At 41.2% G+C, this 22256-nt stretch overlaps 1 protein-coding gene across 1 annotated transcript; it reads left to right on the forward strand.

Moving 5' to 3' along the window:
- Positions 1 to 1316: 1316 nt before the first annotated feature.
- LOC118799697 lies at positions 1317 to 22256 on the forward strand. The gene is made up of 5 exons (XM_036559684.1): positions 1317 to 1481; positions 12497 to 12702; positions 14621 to 14732; positions 18613 to 18708; positions 21274 to 22256. The coding sequence occupies exons 1-5, from the start codon at positions 1437 to 1439 to the stop codon at positions 21619 to 21621; spliced, it is 807 nt and encodes a 268-aa protein (XP_036415577.1). The 5' UTR covers positions 1317 to 1436; the 3' UTR covers positions 21622 to 22256.

Here is a 22256-nt window from a genome sequence, read left to right on the forward strand (position 1 = left end):
TATTCTACTAAAAATGTAAAAAAGTTACTGTATTCTGAATGCTGTCTTGACAAAATGTAATTTTGACTGAATACAGATACTTAATTCCTGTACTGTGTATGCGTATTCCAGATACTTATATTCCGATAAATCCCAATCCTGGATATATATATATATATATATATATATATATATATATATATATATACATATATATATATATATATATATATATATATATAGGTACCTGATAATAAGGCTCTATTTAGAATTTAAATTCAGTCTCAGAGTTACGTATGAAACAGTGTGTGTACTGTGTAATTAACGTTAAAGGTAAGACAGTGTTATGCTAATTATTTAATTAGCCCTAATTGGTAGTGCTGTAACTAGCTCTAATAGTTTTCATTACTCAGCATATTCAGAAAAGCAGACAGATACTAACTGCAATACTGTACCTACAGAGAGATGTAGAGGTAGAGAGAGAGAAGGAGAGAAGACAACGAGAGAGTGAAAGAAAAGAGAGCGCGAGAAAGACAGAGAGAGAGAGAGAGAGAGAGAGAGAGAGAGAGAGGAATGGAGATAGAGATTTTCTTTGCGTGACTTAAAGACGCTGCTGTACTCGGACCTTCACTGACCAATCAATTCTCACCTCTAATTGCTAGACGCCAGTCAAAGACGAATCAGTGCTGGTATGCAAATGAGGAAGGCGGGGCTGCAGGCCTACAAAGGCGGAAGGACGCTCCAGCAGGGCTACTACAGTCATTCTAGCAGGGGGCGTCTGGAGGGGGCGTGGCTAATGTGTACAACTGGCAAAAACACAGATGGGTGGGGCTAATGCATGTGATTGGCAGGTGGGTGGAGAGGGGGCGGGGCTAAGAAGAAACTGACAGGAAGGGAGAGAGACTGAAGGATTCAGAAGAAGAGGGAGAATAGCAGAAGAATCTGCGCCTCTCTCTCTCTCTCTCTCTCTCTCTGTCTCTCTCTCTCTCCTCTCGCCATCTCCCTCTCTCTCTCTCTTTCTCCTCTCTCCATCTCTCTCTCTCTCTCTCCTTTCTATCTCTCTCTCTCTTTCTCTCTCTCTCTCTCTTTCTCTCTCCTCTCTCCATCTCTCTCTCTCTCTCTCCTTTTCCCTCTCTCCCTCCTTTCTATCTTTCTCTCTCTCTCTCTTTCTCCTCTCTCCATCTCTCTCTCTTTCTCTCTCCTCTCTCCATCTCTCTCTCTCTCTCTCTCTCTCCTTCTCCCTCTCTCCCTCCTTTCTCTCTCTCTCTCTCTCTCTCTCTCTCTCTCTCTCCCTCTCTCTGTGGGTGTGTAAGCGTGTTGTGAGTGAGTGAGTGAGAGAGAGAGAGAGTGTGTGTGTGCTGTTCTTCATCCCTCTCTCCTCCTCTTCCTCTCTCCGTCTCTCCGCTCTCTGTTTCGGTGCTGAAGCTGAGACACTCTGTCCGTGCGTTGCCGTGGAGATGGGCTGCCGGCTGTCGGGGCCGTGGCTGGGGGACGGGATGGGGGTGAGAGAGAGATTCATTCTGTTATTCTGTACGACTGGAATGCAGCGACTGATATTAGAGATATTAGAAATATTAGTGATAGAGACATCAGTTCAGTGTGTGTGTGTGTGTGTGTGTGTGTGTGTGTGTGTGTGAGAGAGAGAGAGAGTGCGAGAGAGAGAGAGAGAGAGAGTGAATTATCATAATTACTCATCTTGCTATCATTTATTACTTTTTTCTCTACAATCTATGATTTTTCTTTTCTATATAATTTATTTCATTTATTCTCTAATATTTATTGTCTTTTTTCTGTATTATTTATTATATTTACTCTCTCTATTGTTTTCTCCTTTATTTATTCGATTTATTATCGTAATATTTTTTTTTCAACAGAATTTTTACATTTATTCTTCACATTGTTCTATTTTTTCTGTTTTTTTTGTTTTGTTCTCTTTATTTTTTGTATTTTTTCTATATTATTTATTCCATTTATTCTCTATTATTTTTTTTCTCTATTTTTTCTTTTTTATTGTATGTATTGATGTATTCTCTGATGTATTCGCTGTGTTCGCTATGCAGTGGCTGATGTTAGTAACATCTCTAGCATGTGTGTGTGTGTGTGTGTGTGTGTGTGTGAGCATCACGACAAGCAGAGAATCAGTACACACACACACACACATATCACCAAACACCTGATTCAGATTAGCTTGTTTTGTGGTGTGTGTGTGTGTGAGGTTTGATGATGACTTGCAGTGACGGCGCTGTCGATCCTCCACCAAGACATTCTCTCTCTCTCTCTCTCTCTCTCTCTCTCTCTCTCTCTCTCTCTCTCGGTTCTGTTAGCTGGATTTAAATGTGCGCAGTGAAGGGAAACCTGCTGTTACACTGTGTTCACTGTTCATGTGTGTGTGGGCTGTGTGTGTTTGGTTGAGCGTTTCTTGCTTGTGGGGCAGAAATCAAATCTAAAATCCTGCACGTTCCTGTAGTTAATAATAACAGGCCGCATTCATGTCAATTAAAGGGCCCATATCATCGAAAACCCAGCTTCTTTAAATAAAGCCGTGTGATGTCGGATGTTAAAGAGTTGAAAGTTATAAAATGACAGTATTTCAACATTATGACGATGTCAGATCCGTGTTTCAGGTCCATCAAATAAGCACATTCAGCTCATTCTTGTATCAGTTGGGGGGGCAGTTTGTGAGAGTCGCTCATCTAAAAATGAAGCGCTCTGTGCTGTCGAACTCCACTGTAGAGCCGAATGGTTCCTGTGGCTGAAACACACTTATATTTTCTTTTTCCAGCTGATGTGCTGCTAAAACAGGATCACACACCTCCGAAAAACTAGGCAGGACAGCAGCTCAGTGACGGCTAACAGGCTAATAAGCTAACAGGCTAGCAGTCTAACTGCTACATCCTCCACAGAACACGTTCAGTTTTCAGGCTTTGCTCAGACTGACAGCCCAAACCTGATTTCTGTCATATCCAGATTGTATCCAGATTGATTTGAGACAGTCTGGACAGCAAAAAAGCACATAAAATCAAATTTGCACATCAGATCTAAACCACATTTGGGAGACCCCAATCAGATTTTTACAGATGCGTCTCAGTCTGGACTCAGCGACGATGTCCAATCCAGAGTGACGAAGTGCCGGGACTCAAGAAGAGCTCCAAAGATTCATGAACATGAAAGGAGTTCTGAGGAGTTTGGAGGGGAGATGATGCTCCTCCATCTCTCCTGCATCCGTGTTTGAAATCCACGTCACCAGCGTAGCTCACCTACGTGAGCGCACCTACGTCGTCACCACGGCAACCCACGCAGATAGACTGGTGACGTCTGGACACACAAATTCGATCGGACCACTCGCAAATAACAGAGCCGACAATCTGATTTGAGGAACGAATCAAATTGGCCTGCAGTCTGAACACAGCCTCAGAGTGCTCTTAGAGCGTTTATCCTCCAAACGTGTGTGATTTGAACATCAGTTAGCCGGAACCGAGCCTGTACTGTGGTGTGTCACTGCCGGTAAAATCAGACGCCCCAGTTTCAGCCACTTCTGCCTATTGTGTATTTTCTTCACCAACCGCTGTGAGGAAGTCAAAAAACGTAAGTTTCCACCTTAGAAAGGCTTTCAGCTTTATTCCTGCAGAAAATGACAATGAAAACAGGATTTAAGTATCATTAACATTGGATGTGTTTACATTAGTCAAAGTCAAATTCACATATATATATATACATATGTGTGTGTGTTTATATCACTTTTTACAGCAGCCATTGTCACAAAGCATCTTTACAGAAAAATCCAGGTCTGAGCCCCCATTAGCGCCAAGAAAAACTTTCTAAGAGCAAGAGGAAGAATCCTTGAGAGGAACCAAGAGGAACCCATCCTCCTCTGGACCACACAGGATAGCGAACAATAACACAAGAGCAAAATGAACAGAGGATAAGATGAAAATTTACATTTGCATTTACAGCATTTAGCAGACGCTCTTATCCAGAGCGACTTACAAAAGTGCTTTGTCTACCTAGAGAAAGTATCTTTGCTAGTTACCAATAGGTTAGAGAGACACTGCTAGAAACAAAAGCCCATGATGCCCAGAGAAAAGAAACAGAGTTAAACACAGCAATACATTTCAATAAGAGCTGAACTCAGTGCTCATTTAAGTGCTGTATAAAGAGACGGTCTTCAGTCTGCGGCCAGTGGGAGTTCATTCCACCACCTGGACTCCAGGACAGAGAAAAGTCTTGATGCTCGTCTTCCACGCGTCTTGAAGGATGGCGGGTCGAGCCGAGCTGCGGTCGAAGCTCAAAGGGATCGAGGTGCAGTTCGAGTTTTGACCACTGCCATCAGGGAGGGAGGGGCTGGTCCGTTTTTGGCTTTGTAGCCAGAAGTTTTTTTACCATTCTGATTGAATTCATTCCGTTTATGGATTAGGGCTGTTTAGGGTGTGTATATCTCTCTCTGCTCAACAGTCTGATGAAAACCTCTGTTCACACTACAACAGGGAGGCCTGAAGTGGCGGGGGCTGTGGGGGCTGTGGGGGCTGCAGGGCCTACATTTAAGGATTGCAACTGTCAAAACAACAATACAGAGATCTGAACGCTTTAATCATTTGAGTGCAGCGAAGATTCATGAATGCTTGTTTCAGAGACGACCCTGCTGAACAAGGACCATAAAAAACCATTAGGATTAAAACCTAATGGTTTAACTTTCTAACAAGAATTGGATTAATGGTTTTCAATAGAGACCACTAGTTTCCTGTAGAACACCTTAGATCCCATTAGAGAACCATCAGATGCATTTAGAATCAGCCACGTACCTAAACTGTCCAACTGGGAATGTAATTCTGTAAATAATCTGTTAAATATTTTTCTATTTTACTGATAATTTACAGGATTACCCAGCTCGTTCACTCGGACAGAAACTGTATTCTGAACGGTCTCAATCGGACTAGGCTATTCCGACTGAGGTGTTCACATGGACGCATTCTATTCTGATTGAGCTATTAGTCAGATTATTAATGGATTATCAGGCCACAAGTAAACATGGTCACTGTCACTCCGACACCTGTCGCTCAGCTTTAGTTTTCAAACAACAGGTTTAACACCACCGAGTTGGATAAGCGCTGCAGGCTAACATCTTAAGGTAAAACTGGACAAAACACTCATCTTACACATCATCTGCTTTTTATGTTGTTACAATTTTATGGCGCTTAAGTCGTTTTTTTTCCACAATTTTAAACGCATCAGTGTTGACATGGTACACCACGGTAACATTTAGAGATGGTTTGAAGGTAAAAAAGAAGATACTGCAAAATAAAGTTAAAGTTTAAGAAAAAAAAACAAATTAATGAAAAAAAGCATCCTATCTATAATATCACCAGCAAAAACAGGGTATCATGGCTGTCGAGGCAAAAACTTGTATCTCCAAAATGATAACAGGGAACCAAAAAACATCATGAACTCATATTGGAAGTTAATGTAAGTCGTATTTCTGTTGGTCTGTTCATCGTAGGATTTTAACACAAAGTAAAAGGTGTGTTTTCGTGTGACAGTGATGGTGTATTTTATTTTGGGTGCTGGTTGATGCTGGTCAAACCAGCACCAGACCAGCATAAACCTGCTTAGATCAGGATTTTCTGCTGGTCTGAGCTGTTTTTTTTTGTGCTTACGACCTCAGAAGTTGAACTGAAGGCAGAATTTCTGCTCCTCCCACAGCCACTCAACCTCACGGCCCACAGACTGGAATAACATCATCTAAACTCGTGTCCGTGCAGCTTCAGTTAGCCTGAACTGAAGCTGCTCTGTGGTGAGCAGAGCCTTCATGCTAGCTAAGCTAATGCTAGCTCCTCCTAGTTAGCAGCACTGATTAACACTGATTTATCACAATTGTTGTTACATTGTTCGGTGTTTTGGTGTTTATTGAATGGTGGATTGAAGAGGCGGCACTAAAGGCTACATCACCTACGGCGCTCTGTGTGTGTTTTACATGCCCATGTTACTGTACACTGTAGAACTATGTAGTGTAGCAAAAAGCAACACATTTACATATTTATGCCCATTCAGGCTACAGCAGTTTAGCTCCGCCCATTCAGCTTACAGCGGTTTAGCCCCACCCATTCAGCCTACAGCAGTTAAGACCCTCCCATTCAGCCTACAGCGGTTTAGCCCCACCCATTCAGCCTACAGCAGTTAAGCCCCTCCCATTCAGCCTACAGCAGTTTAGCCCCACCCATTCAGCCTACAGCAGTTAAACCCCACCCATTCAGCCTACAGCAGTTTAGCTCCGCCTGCTCACACTGAAGTTATAAGTAGTGTTTCAGCCTGGACTGCTTTTTAATGGGGCACTACAGGACAACCAATCAGAACAGAGCTTATTTACATATATCTATCTTAAAGGCACAGTAACAGAACAGCCTGTTCAATTGTAAGGAATAAAGAGAAACTGTAAAACGGTCATGCAATGATTTAGGACTGTTTTTGGTATATAAAACCACACAAACATCGTAAGCAGACTTCAGAGAAAACAATAAAAACAGGAAAAATGCAGGATATGAGCCCTTTAAAAACACATGGATATAAAGCTCTGTCTCACTATGACTCTATATCTCTATGTCTCTCTCTCTCTCTCTCTCTCTCTCTCTATAGAGTGTGACTCACAGTTATGATGTGCATTAGTTATGAAAATGCTGCGCTGGTGTTGTTATGGAAGGGCAGAGATGTAGAACAGCGTGTGTGTGAGTGTGTGTGTGTGTGTGTGTGTGTGTGTGAGTGTGGGTGTGTGTGTGTGGGTGTGTGTGTGTGTGTGTGTGTGTGTATGTGTGTGGGTGTGTGTGAGTGTGTGTGTGTGTGTATGTGAGTGTGAGTGTGTGTGTGTGTGTGTGTGTGTGTGTGGGTGTGTATGTGTGTGTGTGTGTGTGTGTGTGAGTGTGTGTGTGTGTGTGTGTGTGTGTGTGTGTGTGTGTTTGGGCCGCGGGTTGTGTCCTGTTGAGGACGTGTCCTGGCTGAGACGTGCACATTTTTAGGTTACGTGTTGTTCTGCTGGTCCTCTGTTCCACTGTAGATGCTCTAGTTTAATTTAGAGGAGTTTTTTACGGTTTGCACCAGAGCGCGATTAACGTCGATTTCATTATACCGGCGTTCAGTGATCTTTGGTGTGTCAATCATTTTTGTCATTTCATATATAATAGTAACATATTTAATATTTATTTAAATTTTACAAACTCCAAAAGTATTTTTAAACATTTTATGAAATATTTCAAAAACTCTATGAACTCGAATGATGAATTATGTACAGAAATCATCTATTTTGTCAAGTTATCTGCCTCAAAATTTGATCTTCACTTTTGAAATGTGATGAATTCTGGATATTAATTTAATTATAACTTTATTCTTGTTTTCTCAGACATTTGTAGAATCTTTTACACTCTTAAAAAAGATGTTCCTTCGAGAATTCTTCAGTAAAAAATACTATATGTAGAACCATTAACACTTAAAGAACCCTTTGCATGATTGAGGGGTTCTCTGCATGGTGAAAACGTTCTTCAGATTGATGGAAAATGTTCAAATGTAATGGAAAAGCGTTCTTCTACTGTAAGAACCTTGACATCCTAACAATCGAAGGGCCCTTTTTGGTGCTATACAGAATCCTCAAAAAGGTTCTATATAGAATCATCTACAGCATGTTCTCCATCAATCTGATCTCTTAATCATACAAAGGGTTCTTTAAGTGTTCATGGTGCTATATAGAACCATTTTCTTTGCTGATCAATCGCCATTCTTAAAAGTGTACAAGCCTGACATCGGAACAATAACAGAACCCTTTTTGGTGCTATACAGAATAAAATAAAACACATTCTCCATCAATCTGAAGAACAATATCATGATGCATAGAACCATTTAATCATGGAAAGGGTTCGTTGAGTGTTCATGGTTCTATATTGAACCATTTTCTTTACTAAAGAACCCTTGAAGAACCATCTTTTTTAAGTGCAGTAGTGCACCGACTACTGTAAATAAAAATGCATTTATATGAAAACAAACTGGTTTTATATTATTCAAAACAGTGATACACTTTTGAACATCAGTGTATTCATCAAACAGAACACAAATACATAAACAAGCTCAGCATGTCTTTAGTTTATTTTATTTGTCGTTATTTTTATTGAGCCTCGTTTTCCAGCCGTCCTTAAGAAGAAATTTCTTCTTTCAAAGCCCACTTTTTTGCCACTGCTTAGAGGAACTATTTATATTTATATTTATATTTATATTATATTTATATGTCTATTACATGCTGTTTCTAACACACAGAATAGTGTAAACAGAAAGCAACTGTAGAGCAGCGACCTGATACTGTCTGGCATACAGCCTGATTTTGGTGTAGCTATAGAACAGAATTCTTGCACTTAATTTAATCATTTTTTAAATTGTAATGTAGATTCTATAGCTATAGATAATCACAGTTCTTTGGATGGAGTTCTGCAGAGCTCAGTACTAGATCCAGTTTCATTTACATTATTTTACTGACATTACCTCTACATTTGAAGAAGCAGTTCAGCTAGAAATGTTGATATGCTTTAGAGAAAATATTTATATTTATATATCTATTGAATACTGTCAAATTTTACTCACTTAGGAGGAAATCGTGTAGTTGAAATTAAATGCATCATGACATAGAAGTTATTAATTTAGGCTGCCCTCAGTTATAACCTGGCATAAACATATTCAGTGTGTGAAATCCCCCCCTAGTATTCGGGGGTCCCATGTTGGCTGCTAACTCTCATAGCGGTGCTGATGCTTCAGTGTCAGTAAATGTTTGTTTTATCAGCTACTCTTGTAGAGTCTCTGTTCTAGTGCGGTTCTGCGCTCTTCCTCACATTAACTGAGATCTTCCTCGTCTCCTCTTCTGTAGAGTCTCTGTTCTAGTGCGGTTCTGCGCTCTTCCTCACATTAACTGAGATCTTCCTCGTCTCCTCTTCTGTAGAGTCTCTGTTCTAGTGCGGTTCTGCGCTCTTCCTCACATTAACTGAGATCTTCCTCGTCTCCTCTTCTGTAGAGTCTCTGTTCTAGTGCGGTTCTGCGCTCTTCCTCACATTAACTGAGATCTTCCTCGTCTCCTCTTCTGTAGAGTCTCTGTTCTAGTGCGGTTCTGCGCTCTTCCTCACAGTAACTGAGATCTTCCTCGTCTCCTCTTCTGTAGAGTCTCTGTTCTAGTGCGGTTCTGCGCTCTTCCTCACAGTAACTGAGATCTTCCTCGTCTCCTCTTCTGTAGAGTCTCTGTTCTAGTGCGGTTCTGTGCTCTTCCTCACATTAACTGAGATCTTCCTCGTCTCCTCTTCTGTCTTCAGTGTGAGAAATGAGGAACAGTCACTCTTCACTCCAAACTCTTGGGAAACTGGGCGAGTTTTCAGATTTACAGATCTGCTGCAGCTCATTGTAAAGTGTTTTCAGAGGAATCCGGGCAGAGTTACAGTTTCTAGGCTATGAAGGACCAACTGGGTGAACCAGTCTGCTACAGCGCCACCCTGAGGCAGAGCAGTGCTGCAGCTCTACTTAGTTAAGAACACTAAAGACAGAAGCTGATTGTGGGGGAAGCAGACAAACAATCAGCTTCACTTTAATCTGTAACTGAGTGTTTGTTGTTCTGTAACGGTCAGCGTGACGTCATAAGTTTATTTTCAGGGACCCTCAGAATTTAGATATTGAGACATTCAAGGGGTTCAAGAGGTTAATTAGAGGGTCCTGGACCCCCCCCCTGTATTTCGTACCTTGAACGTATGTCTAATGTTTAGAATGTGAGACAGACAGCACTGTGTAAAAGTCAAAGCATCTTAACATTAAACTACTCCTTCACAATGTGGCTCTGCTGAGGGACCCAGCACTCATTCACTCACCTGTTTCCTCAGGAAATTAGCCAATCACAGCGAGATATGCTAAATTAAATTAAATGCATCATCATCAGACTCTCATAGCTGCTTTACCGCGACAGCAGATTTTCACCATAAAGCGGAATTGACGCTTTATTGATGATGGATGACTGTCTCACTTTCCACGACTGGGGTGGCCAGAATGGCGGCCATGCTTCATTCCAGGGAGACATTGCCCCCCAACGGCCACCACTCGGCTGCACCTCTGTCCTAGGTTGAAACATACTCGAGCATATAAATGTGAAAAAAGTAAATTTATGTAAAAAATTAAGTTGAACACATGTTTGAAATTATGACCCACACTAGCGAGTCCACCTGCTATTAAGTCTTTTCAACAAACTCTGCGATAAGATGCTTCAGAACTGCTGTGGACAGGTTCCTTTAACAATGACATGAATTTGGAAAGAAAACCATGCAGGATTGGTGAGAGAGGTCTGGGATATATAAACATGTAAGGAGTAAATATGTAAAAAAAAATTTCTCTTGAAAATGTAAAAGGACTTATTGAGCGGGAGTTAAACAGAATTCTTGCACTTCGTTTAACTAATTTTTAAATGGAATGTAGATTTTATAGCTACAGATTGAAAACATGGACCTATTTGTGCTACCGTACAGGGCTTAGTTCATGATTCAGATTTAACTGGTTTCAGACAGAACATTGAGACTGCAGTCATAGTTCTTTGGATGGAGTTCCACGGGGCTCAGTACTAGGTCCAGTTTTATTTACATTATTTTACTGATATTACCTCCACATTTGAAGAAACAGTCCAGCCAGAAATGTTGGTATGGTTAGTGGTTAATAATGAGTAAATCTGGGATCTGGTTACAGTATATTGGCTTCTAAAATCTTGAAGAAACAGATGACATTCATGCTGAAGCTTAGCCACAATGTGCTTTCCGCCAATTTAAATCACCACAGAGTCACTTGGCAAGGTGTCTTGCCAAACTTTCAGAAATGAAAGTGAGGTGCATAGATGGGCCAAGAGTTTGTGGTTTTATGTTAGTTAACTTTTTAGCATAATGCTAACTGGAACCTACAAGTTGTCATTGAATGGCTTTCCTGTTTTTCCTTCTATTGTTTCTGTACAGCATGTTTTGGTTGACATTTGTTTTTAAATGTGTTGTATTAATTAACTTGTAGCAATATTAGCATGATATGCTTTCTTCGTGCCCATGTTTACACTTTTAGGCTGTTTTAGATGTATAAAGCTTTTTTTTAAACATCACAGCAAAGTCTGCTGTTCTCTACAATATAACGTGATTATTTACAGATCAGCTGAATGTGCCTGTTCATTTGGCCTGAAAAAACAAACTGGGTTCACTTATTTGTAGAGAAGCTGATTAAAGCACTCCAGACCCAGACTGGGATTTTCCTACAGAAATAGGTCTTGATCTTCATTCGACAGTAGAACGAAGCTCACTGGAAGCTTTTTAATCTCCAGTAATTACTGGAACACTGCATATGAAAGTATTAAGCCTCTAGACCCATTGTGCTGAGATTTGTCACGGGACTGTGAACTCACGCTCAGGAACACCAGGCTGCCCATCAACGACAACTCAAGGGCAGTTTGCACCATTTTTGTTTAATTGCAAGTTTTATTCCAGATATTAATCTTATCATCTCCGGATGTTTACTGCCTTATGCATCAGCTACGCCTACACTTCAGGACATAACTGTCAAAAATCAGAGAGAAAAATGAGTAAAAACCATCTTCCATGATAGTGCCAATTCCTGCTAGCACCCCTATGGAATTTGAATAGTATGTTAGTGCAAAGCTAAATCTGGCAAACATTTTTGTGACTTTTCTAAAATAAACACGAGTATCTGAAGCTTGCAAACGTCCTTGAATGTGTTTTATTTGAAGCAGACAACATACATTTGAGCTTGTGTCAGTTTTGTATCAGTTTGTATCAGTTGTTTCAGTTTTATAGTTAATCTTGGAGTTCCACAGGACTCAGTACTCGGTCCAATTTTATTCACATTATATTGCTGATATTATCTCTACATTTGTGGAAGTAATTCACCAAGGAATGTCCTGGCGTAGAGCTCCTGCCGCTGTTTTCCGTTCCTAACAACTAACTGAACTACTGGATCTTTTTCCACACACTGTATATCAGAATGTGATTGTTTGATTTACTAATTATGTTGGTATTTAATCTAACATGTAAGGAATTCAGTAGCTGAATTAACTAATGGGAGAAGAGCTCAGCTGTATCTACCTAGACACCACAGACAGTACAATTCAGATTGGATAATTTTCTGTTGAGTGTGTCAAGATTTTAACCCTTTTATTTGTAACTAAAACTTAAAAGTGAAATGAAAGTACTACACAGCTGAAATAAAAGTAGCATGATAATTATATTAAAAAACATGAAATAAAATGACGCACATGCATTTTTGGATTTCACAGAAATCACTAGGTCTGTTCAGAAGATCTGTAAGGCCCTGAGGGTTCCACTATACTACTAATACTATATTATGTGATATGTGATTAACTGTGTATATATATATATATATATATATATATATATATATATATATATATATATATATATAGATAAAACATCCTATATATAAATAACTCATTATAAATGTGTGTGTTTGCCTTTAGGTGAATACTCGGGACTTGAGCCACATACGGAAGAGAGAGGCTTTAAGAATTCTGGCCAGCTACGAGCAGCCAATCACGCTGCAGATAGAGGGGCGGAGGGGGCGGAGCCTGCAGTTCCACAGAACGTCAGACTGCAGTACACAAACAGAGCGGCCATGGGACACCTTACATACCCTCGCCATAACACACGGGCCGTACTCTGACAGGTACCACCTTACATATGGTCATAATGTCTTAATGAATTATGCACAATTACATAAAATATAAACAGTCATTCAGAGTGGTTCAGAGTGGTTTGGTGTGAAACGCTCTGTTCTAGATAAACTTACAGAGTCAGAACTGTTCACAGTGGTGGTGATAGGAACCAGACGTCCACCTCTAAAAGCTCCTCACAGAAAGTTCCTACATGAAATGGTTATGAATTCACTGCCTGATGACTGAGACACTGTTTTATGATAGTTTTGAGAACTTAAACTCCATTCATGGTGGAGGGATACATGCAGGGCGCTGTGAGGCAAAATAGTCCCCAAAGGAAACTTATTATTTCAGATTCTCCACTATTTTCCATCATCAACATTCCATATAGACTCAGAAGACTCGTGTAGGTTCACTGGTGGTTCTGGATAGTAAATAAAATGTCTATATTTGTGTTGTAGTCATGGCGACCCCTGGTTCCTATCACCACCACTGTAAAGACATCTGAACCATTTCACACCAAACCACTCTGAATCTCTCTGTTTACACCTCACACACTGAATTATGGGGAGGATTTTGAAAGATGGGTGGAGTTCCTCTTTAATGGTGTTACAGTAAGCTGTAGTGGGTCAGCAGGATGTGTACAGTGTGAGCGCTGTAGGCTGCAGTGCTACTTCAGGAACAGTGGAGTATTTCAGACTCTCAGCTTTATTCTCGGACAGAAATGAGGTCAGATGTCTATTACTTACACAAAACAGCGCTGTGAGTGTACAACGCAGCTAACGCGCATTAGGAAACGCAGTACACCACGCAGGCCTCATCACCAATCATACAGCACTGAGGAAAAGTCTTGTTGTACTTAACAGCTTGTATATAATGCTGTATAACATTAGAATAAATGCAAATAAGCATAAATATAGTAAAAACACTATAATATTAGAATAAATGCAAATAATTATGAATACAGTAAAAATGCTGTACAACTTTAGAATAAATGCAAATAATCATAAATACAGTAACAAAGCTGTATAACATTAGAATTTTAATAAGAATAAATAAAATAAAATTGCTGCATAACGTTAGAATAACGCAAATAATCATAAATATAGTAAAAACACTGTATAACATTAGAATAAATGCAAAAAAATAAATACTGTAAAAATACTGTACAACATTAGAATAAACACGATGAATCATAAATACATTAAAAACCCTATATAGCATTAGAAAAAATGTGAATAAACAGAAATATAGTAAAAACACTACAGCATTAGAATAATCAAATAATCATAAACACATTAAAAACACGGTATAACATTAGAAGAAATGAGAATAAACAGAAATATTGTAAAAACACTGTATAACGTTAGAATAAACGAATAAAAAAATAAATACTGTATAACATTAGAATAAACATAAATACAGCAGTCAGTAGTCAGAATGTGTTGTTTTTGGTTAAGTTATGAGTATGTAGGTCAGAAGATCAGAGGTCAGGTTCTGAGTTCTCTCTGCTCTCCTGCGATCGCATAGATTTGTTCAGTTCCTTCAGCAGCAGCTGGTTTAATTTAATGAAGCATATTGATTAGATAAAGCAGGTGTTGGCTGGTCACTGTAAATACTGGACTTCCTCGAGGAGGTCATGTTTCATTAATTTGCTAAATGAATATAAATGAACATCCTCTACTCTGACATTTTCCTGCAAACACAATTTCTGTTAATTTGCATTAACATATTGGAAAAAATAAAACACAGTATAAAATGTGCTACAACTCTTGCTCAGGCCACATTTTAGTGTATTACAGGTCTGGCAGGTAACGTCTCACCCACAGTGTGTGTTTAGAGCCGGTGGCTCATGCTGAGAGATAACACTCCTGCACAGCTGTGCTGGAATGAAGGAGTCTGATTGGCTGGTGTGTATTCTTCCTTCAGGCCCTACTACAGTCACGTGACCCTGCCTGGTGACCATGGAGACGGAGGCAGATATGATTACCTACCCAACGCTCCGCGGGACCTGGAGGACATGCACGCTATTCCATGCCATGTAGGTGCAGTTTAGAGTGTATGTGTGTATATATTTCTTTGTGGGGACCAAATAAGCACCTATGTGTCGGAAAAGCATTTTTCACTGCACATTTTAATCATTTTGTAATCATTTTACTATTAAAGATCGACAAAATGGACCAATTTCACTTACTGCACAGGCCTTGGGTTACAATTAATTTTATTTTATGGTTCGTTTTAGTTTCAGACTGATGGATAGAGCACACTGTGTGGGAGCAGTCAGAGTTGTTTTGAAGGAGTTCCACAGGGCTCTGTTCTTGGTCCAATTTCATTTATGCTATATTACTAATATAAAAAATGCAAATATACTGGAATGGCTAGTGAGTAATAAAGAAATGAAAGATAGGAAATCATGGTCTCACCACATGTTGACATTTCGTCAACGGAAATGACTGCTTAACCTTTTGAAGGCGGCGCAAAAACTTGGCTATTTCTGTGGTTTAATCTGCTTTTCTTTGCTAATGATCTGATTTCTCAGTGCAGCTGGGCTTGCTTGGAAAAAATACAGTGTATCTAAGAATGAAGTTTGCTTTAATGAAAGCTCTGATTTAACACACTGATGCTTTTCACTGTGGACAACATAGATATGCAGTTTTAAATTAGTTTAAGGGGCCATCACCAAATTCTCAGACTGGACGTTCGGTTCCATAGGGTTCAATGTGCACAGGATGACAAAAGTAGGCCACAGCTGATCTTAATGCTGCTCAGGTTAAGGTGAGGGTTGGGTTACGTGGAGCACAGCAGCTAGAGAGAGAGGGTGTGTGTGTGTATGCTGTAGTAAAGCTGACTGAGCTCACGTTCTAAATGGAATAAACAGGTCAGCCGTGCTGAAGCTGGACGTTTTGTCCCACTGACATCCAGCTTATATAGCAAAGAGCTGAGAGTCGATTAAAAACACAGACACACATTTACATAATTAACTCTAATGTGTGTGTGTTAGATTAGGTGTGCTGCTTCTTTAATTTCAGCACTGGAGCTTTGAGGCTAGTGTAGCGAACAAGTAACAGAAGCCTCAAGCTGTGTGGTGTTCAGTATCTCTAATAGTTTTGATTATGTGGTTTCTGACACTGTATGACTCACTGATATCTATAAACATGGACTAAAATACAAAAGTCAGGCTTCAAATTTCCACTGATCAGAAAAAATCACCAATGATTCAGTGTATGAGATGTAAACAGAGAGGTTTAGAGTGGTTTGGTGTGAAATGGTTCAGATGTTTTTACAGTGGTGGTGATAGGAACCAGGGGTCACCATGACTACAACACAAATATAGACATTTTATTTACTATCCAGAACCACCAGTGAACCTACACGAGTCTTCTGAGTTTATATGGAATGTTGATGATGGAAAATAGTGGAAAGTCTGAAATAATAAGTTTTCTTTGGGGACTATTTTGCCTCACAGCGCCCTGCATGTATCCCTCCACCGTGAATGGAGTTTAAGGCTGAAATCTTCTCAAAAGTATCATAAAACATTGTCTCAGACTTTCTTTTAGCTTCCCCTATACTGACGCCCCAAAAAACATTTTAGGGGTGTCCGGTTTTGGCTTGAAATGGTGGTAACCCTAAACACCACACTCCCCTCTATATAATCCTATCCCACTTTCTGAGCGCTGTGTTCTTTACAGTGTAATTTTGGATGGACCTTTCTTTGACTGCCGCTCTGTACTTTAGTTGTACTGAATGCAGTCCTCATTAGCTTCGCTAGCATGCTAACGGCTCTGCTCACCACAGAACAGGTTTGATTCTGACTAACAGAAGCGACACTGAAGCAAGTTTAGATGATAACGGCTCAAATCTGAGGAAGCGAAGTTGAGCGGCTGGTGTTGGAGGGACAGGAAGCCAAAATCAAACCTGTTCTTTTGCTGTAGCTACAGAACAGCTGAGCTGTAGCCTGCTGGGCTAAGCTAACACTGCAGGTTCCACCCACTGCAATGCAGGCTCGGTTCCAGCTAACTGATGCCCAAATAACAACCGTTTAGAGAATAAAAACTCCAAGAGCACAGACTCCAGTGACTGGTGTCGGAGTGACAGACAGAATAAACCGTGTTCTGTAGCATTTAGCCTGTTAGCCGTTGCTTAGCAACTCTTTTGTGTAGCTTTTCTTGAGTATTTTCTGGTTCTGTTTAAGCAACAAAGCAGATGGATGAAGAAACCGTAACCAGTCTCTTGAGTCCGCACCAGCGCAGAACAGCATGTGTACAGCCCTGACTCGACTCTACGGTGCACAAGAAGCTATTGAGACCATTAAGGTTCTGCAGGTTCCTGTTGGTGTCCAGTAGTTTCTAATGGTATTCTGTGTTTTCCTGATGGGCTGATATCACAGTGTAAAGGACTCTAATAGTTAACAGGTGTTCTAAAACTGATTCCAGATGCATTTGATGGTTTTATATAAACAAGCAAATGCTACCGGTCTGTCAGTCAGCTAGCGTTAGCCTCGTCTAGCTCTATCTTTCAGTTCGAAAACAGTTAGTTTGTAAAGTTAGTAGTGATTTACTGTGTTGAGATTGCTGTAAGCTAATCGTTATATTATTTAACTTATTTCTAGATTTGTTTTACATGTTAAGTGATTTTAGTAAGTCAGATCATCTCACTATATTGGTAGATAATTCTGCTTGTTGTACAAAATGTGCTTGAAACAAATAACAGTGATATAATCTGATTTATTACAGTCTCCTTAAACACGTAAAACACGTCTAGAAATAAGTAAAATAATCTTGTAAGTAAAATAAATATTAGATATCAACTGGATTTAAGTTAATTTTTCTCAACAAGATACTATTTTTGCAGTGTGCCAAATGTGATAAATGATATTGATCATTTTAATCCAGCACATTGTCGGCATTTTCTAAAAAAAAAAAGTTGTTTGCAACATTTGTCTTAGTTTATTTTCCAAAATAAAAGTCTCTGTGTATTTAAAATCTGTTTGACGTGATTAAAACTAGATAGAGCTTGTATGCAGGACAGTAATCTGGGTGGTCCGAGGGGGGACTAGCAGCGGCAAACAGTCGGTGGGGTGCCGACCTTATCAAACCAGAAGGCCGATGTATGCTGCTATCTGGGATTTCATTAAATACATATGAAAAGAGTGCAAATATGAATTTGAGCTTAATGGTTATCAGCATTCTCGCTATGACGCGTTCCACGTAGTACAGCTAATGTCTGTGCTGTATCTTTACGTGATTCCAAGTGATACCATGCAGTGTGGCATGTAAGACAAGGCCATTTGACTGACAGGCAAAGAAACCAATCACAGACTTGTTTTTGCAGTATGTATAAAGTGAAGGTGATTTTCAAAATGGTGCTACAAGAAAAACAAACCTGTGGGAAACAAAACGTTATGCCTGACAGTATTATTCTTCAATAAACTTCACTAAAGCTTGAAATAAAACTCCCCAATAACCTTTAAAAACGTTGTTGTGGACTATATTTCACGTCAAGAAGGCTAATTATTTTCACTCTGAAGAAAAGACAACTGCTTGCTGACAGCTGTCAACAAATATCCAGATCATAACAGGAGCCAGTTCAAAGGGAACCTGGCCACTTTCTTTTACTCCCATTATACCAAAAACACCTCTGTAGAGGGCGCCAGAGAGTCTTCAATAATTGGGGGTGAACAGAGCTTAATGGCTAAAAATGATTTGATTAACAGTAACAGCCACTGTGGTACAAAAAAACTGCCATGAATTTTCTCATATTGTCATTTTTTGCTCTTTTTTCCACCAGATTTCATGGATAACAATTGGAAATTTGTTAAGGTTTCTGTTCCAGCAGGATTAGACGACTTTAAGCATGTTTAATGTTGTAAATATTAATACAGATATTAAAAGGTGTCACATCTTCCTATCATTCTTTCTCAGGATCCTGAGCTGTCGGCAAGAGGGCCACCGGGACAGAGCTGTCTCATTGGCTGCTGCAACACCAACTTGGAGGAACCCAGTAGCTTCCAGAGTCAGGTGAGCATACTGCAGTACAGGTGAGGGCAGTGTGGAACAGCACTGAAGCACTGAGGTACAGTGAGAGCAGGGTGGTACAGGTGAGAGTAGAGTGGTACAGGTGAGAGCAGAGTGGTAGAGGTAAGAGCAGGGTGGTACAGGTGAGAGCAGAGTGGTACAGGTAAGAGCAGAGTGGTACAGGTGAGAGCAGAGTGGTACAGGTGAGAGCAGAGTGGTACAGGTAAGAGCAGAGTGGTAGAGGTGAGAATAGAGTGGTACAGGTGAGAGCAGAGTGGTAGAGGTGAGAGCAGAGTGGTACAGGTGAGAGTAGAGTGGTACAGGTGAGAGCAGAGTGGTACAGGTGAAGGCAGAGTGGTACAGGTGAGAGCAGAGTGGTACAGGTCAGAACAGAGTGGTACAGGTAAGAGCAGAGTGGTACAGGTGAGAGCAGAGTGGTACAGGTGAGAGCAGAGTGGTAGAGGTGAGAGCCAAGTGGTACAGGTAAGAGCAGACTGGTAGAGGTGAGAGCAGAGTGGTACAGGTGAGAGCAGGGTGGTAGAGGTGAGAGCAGGGTGGTAGAGGTGAGAGCAGAGTGGTACAGGTAAGAGCAGAGTGGTACAGGTGAAGGCAGAGTGGTAGAGGTAAGAGAAGAGTGGTACAGGTGAGAGCAGAGTGGTACAGGTGAGAGCAGAGTGGTAGAGGTGAGAGCCGAGTGGTACAGGTAAGAGCAGACTGGTAGAGGTGAGAGCAGAGTGGTACAGGTGAGAGCAGGGTGGTAGAGGTGAGAGCAGAGTGGTACAGGTAAGAGCAGACTGGTAGAGGTGAGAGCAGGGTGGTAGAGGTGAGAGCAGAGTGGTACAGGTAAGAGCAGAGTGGTACAGGTGAAGGCAGAGTGGTAGAGGTAAGAGAAGAGTGGTAGAGGTCAGAGCAGAGTGGTACAGGTGAAGGCAGAGTGGTACAGGTGAGAGCAGAGTGGTACAGGTCAGAGCAGAGTGGTACAGGTGAAGGCAGAGTGGTACAGGTGAAGGCAGAGTGGTACAGGTGAGAGCAGAGTGGTACAGATGTGAACAGAGTGGTACAGGTGAGAACGGAGTGGTACAGGTGAGAACAGAGTTACACAGATGAGGGCAGAGTGGTACAGGTGAGAGCAGAATTAGGTACAGGTGCTATGAGAGTTTTGTAGTAGGGTGAATTCTGATTGGCTGCTGGTAACCATGGCAGAAAAATGCTTGAACGTCGTCTGCCAGTTTAGTGCCTGTGATTAAATGATTCATCATGAGGAAATGGCAGCATTTTCCTTTAACGCAAAGAGCTGACGACAGAAATGATTGCGCATAGTTTCTATTTAGAGCATAATAACTGATGTGGCTTTATTTAAGGCACATTAATCAAATATTCGTGATTTTATTTCCAGATACATATTAAGTAAGTACGTGCTGTCAAACCGAAGTCTTAATAGGCTGCATTAAGTCATCATTTAAACATATAAACACAGTGTACAAACAGAGTAATTAACGTATTTGACATGATTTGTCAGATTGAGGTAATATTTGGTCTGATTGTGTCTGACGGCCGCAACGCCTCCTTCACATCCCTCACTGTTCAGCTGCAGAACCAAATGTTATGTAAATAAGTTATGTGTTGCTAAGCAACCATATTATACTAATCAGAGAGATGCTGAGATGAAGCTTTGAAAACAGGGCTGCGAATAACGAGCCGCATTACGGCGCTGTCTAACGCGCTCACATTCAGGATGTGACCGCTCCGGATGAATAATTTAAATTCAGCTAAAGCAGATTTTTTCTGAGGACGGAAATATTCATCATTCAGCAAACTTAGCTTTTTAGAGAGCGAAGAGATCGTTCCTGGAAACGACTTCAGCTCCATCAGCAAACTGGGCTGCAGATTCATGACAGAGGATCTTGGGAGAAACACTGAAAAGCTCTGAATGCAGATCTCAAAAAAAAATACCTCTTAATAAAGTGATAATTATTAGGTTATTTTCTGTGTAGCTGATTACAGAACCCAATTCACAATTTTGAACAGATTTTGACCATTAACAAGCCCACATCACACGCACGATCACACATTTTTCTTGTACTTGTACTGTCTACTTATGACATTTGTGTGGGCTTATGTAACAAAAATGGTCATATTTCATTTTTATCCCTTACAATTAAGCAGCCAGTTTTTGTTACTGTGCCTTTAAGACTGAATGGGTGGGGCTAAACTGCTGTAGGCTGAATGAGTGGAGCTAAACTGCTGTAGGCTGAATGGACGAGGCTTAGCTGCTGTATGCAAAATGGGAGGAGCTAAACTGCTGTAGGATGAATAGGTGCATGTGTGAACAGTATAGACTGGCCAGTGAATGGTATGTTTTGCAAATTAACAGTGTTTACATAAAACATTAAACTCTTTTACTTAAAAAGAACAAGCAAGAAAATGTAGTTTTTCCGTGATGTGGTCCCTTTAAAAAGTTCTAGCTTACTGGCCAGTCTATTATACATATGTGCTGGTCGAAGGCCCCTCTAGTGGTCTAATTCCTGATGTATGTTTTACTAAAATAAGTTGTGTATGTATTTTCAGACCGAGGACGAGGACTACATGCTGGAAAAAACAATGGGTTATCTTCCTCTACATCATGAGCTGGACAGCGGGTTAGGCTGGACTGACGGCAGCTTCCACCAGGGGGAGCTCTCAGGTGTGGAGACAGAGGAGGGCCTGGAGGAGTGCCACACACACCGAGGGGGAGGAGGAGGCTCACCTTCATCCGAGTCGTTCATATCTTCTGAGCTGAGTGACTCCGGGTTCTACAGCGTTAGCACCGGCGAGTTCCTGCGGTTTCCAGCGGCTGCTGGAGAAGCGGATGCGCCTTTACAACGCCCGCATGCACCACCAGGGGGAGCTCAGGGACAGCCAGAAGGGTCACCGTGAGCTGGAGGCCATCCCAGAAGCACTAACGGTCCAGCCCCAGAACGTCTGTGTGCCTGGTGGTGTTGGTGGGCACCCAAGAGGTTTGTTTAGGGTGTCTTCAGTGCAGTTCCGGAAGACGGAGCGTCCCTGTTTGAACCGGCACAGCTCCAGCAGTGGCGCCCTTTTCACGCCCCATGCCGCTCTCTCAACCTGCAGTACTCCCTCCAGCCAGAGGAGGATGCCACCACACCACAGCTCCTCTACTGGGATGCTGAGGAGAAGCAGAACGCTGCATCATCGCCCGCCACATGTTGAACACCGCAGGAGAGCAAGTCACCCAGCGTCGCCAAACTACTGCATGACCCTGCAAAACTACGGGCACAGGATCCAGCAAGAGCTGCCCGAGGAATCTGAAACGGATGTGCACCATGCTAACCACCCATCACACCATGCTAACCAAGCCACACACCATGCTAACCAAGCCATAAACTATGCTAACCACTCAACGCACCATGCTAGCCAAGCCACACACCATGCTAACCATCCAAGTCACCCAGCCGATTATGCTACACACCATGCAAACCAAGCTACACACCATGCTAACCAAGCTAACCAAGTTCCACACCAGGCTAACCATCCAATACACCCCACTGACT

This window comes from Colossoma macropomum, unplaced genomic scaffold (genome assembly GCF_904425465.1).
Source record: "Colossoma macropomum unplaced genomic scaffold, Colossoma_macropomum, whole genome shotgun sequence".
Taxonomy (NCBI): Eukaryota; Metazoa; Chordata; class Actinopteri; order Characiformes; family Serrasalmidae; genus Colossoma; species Colossoma macropomum.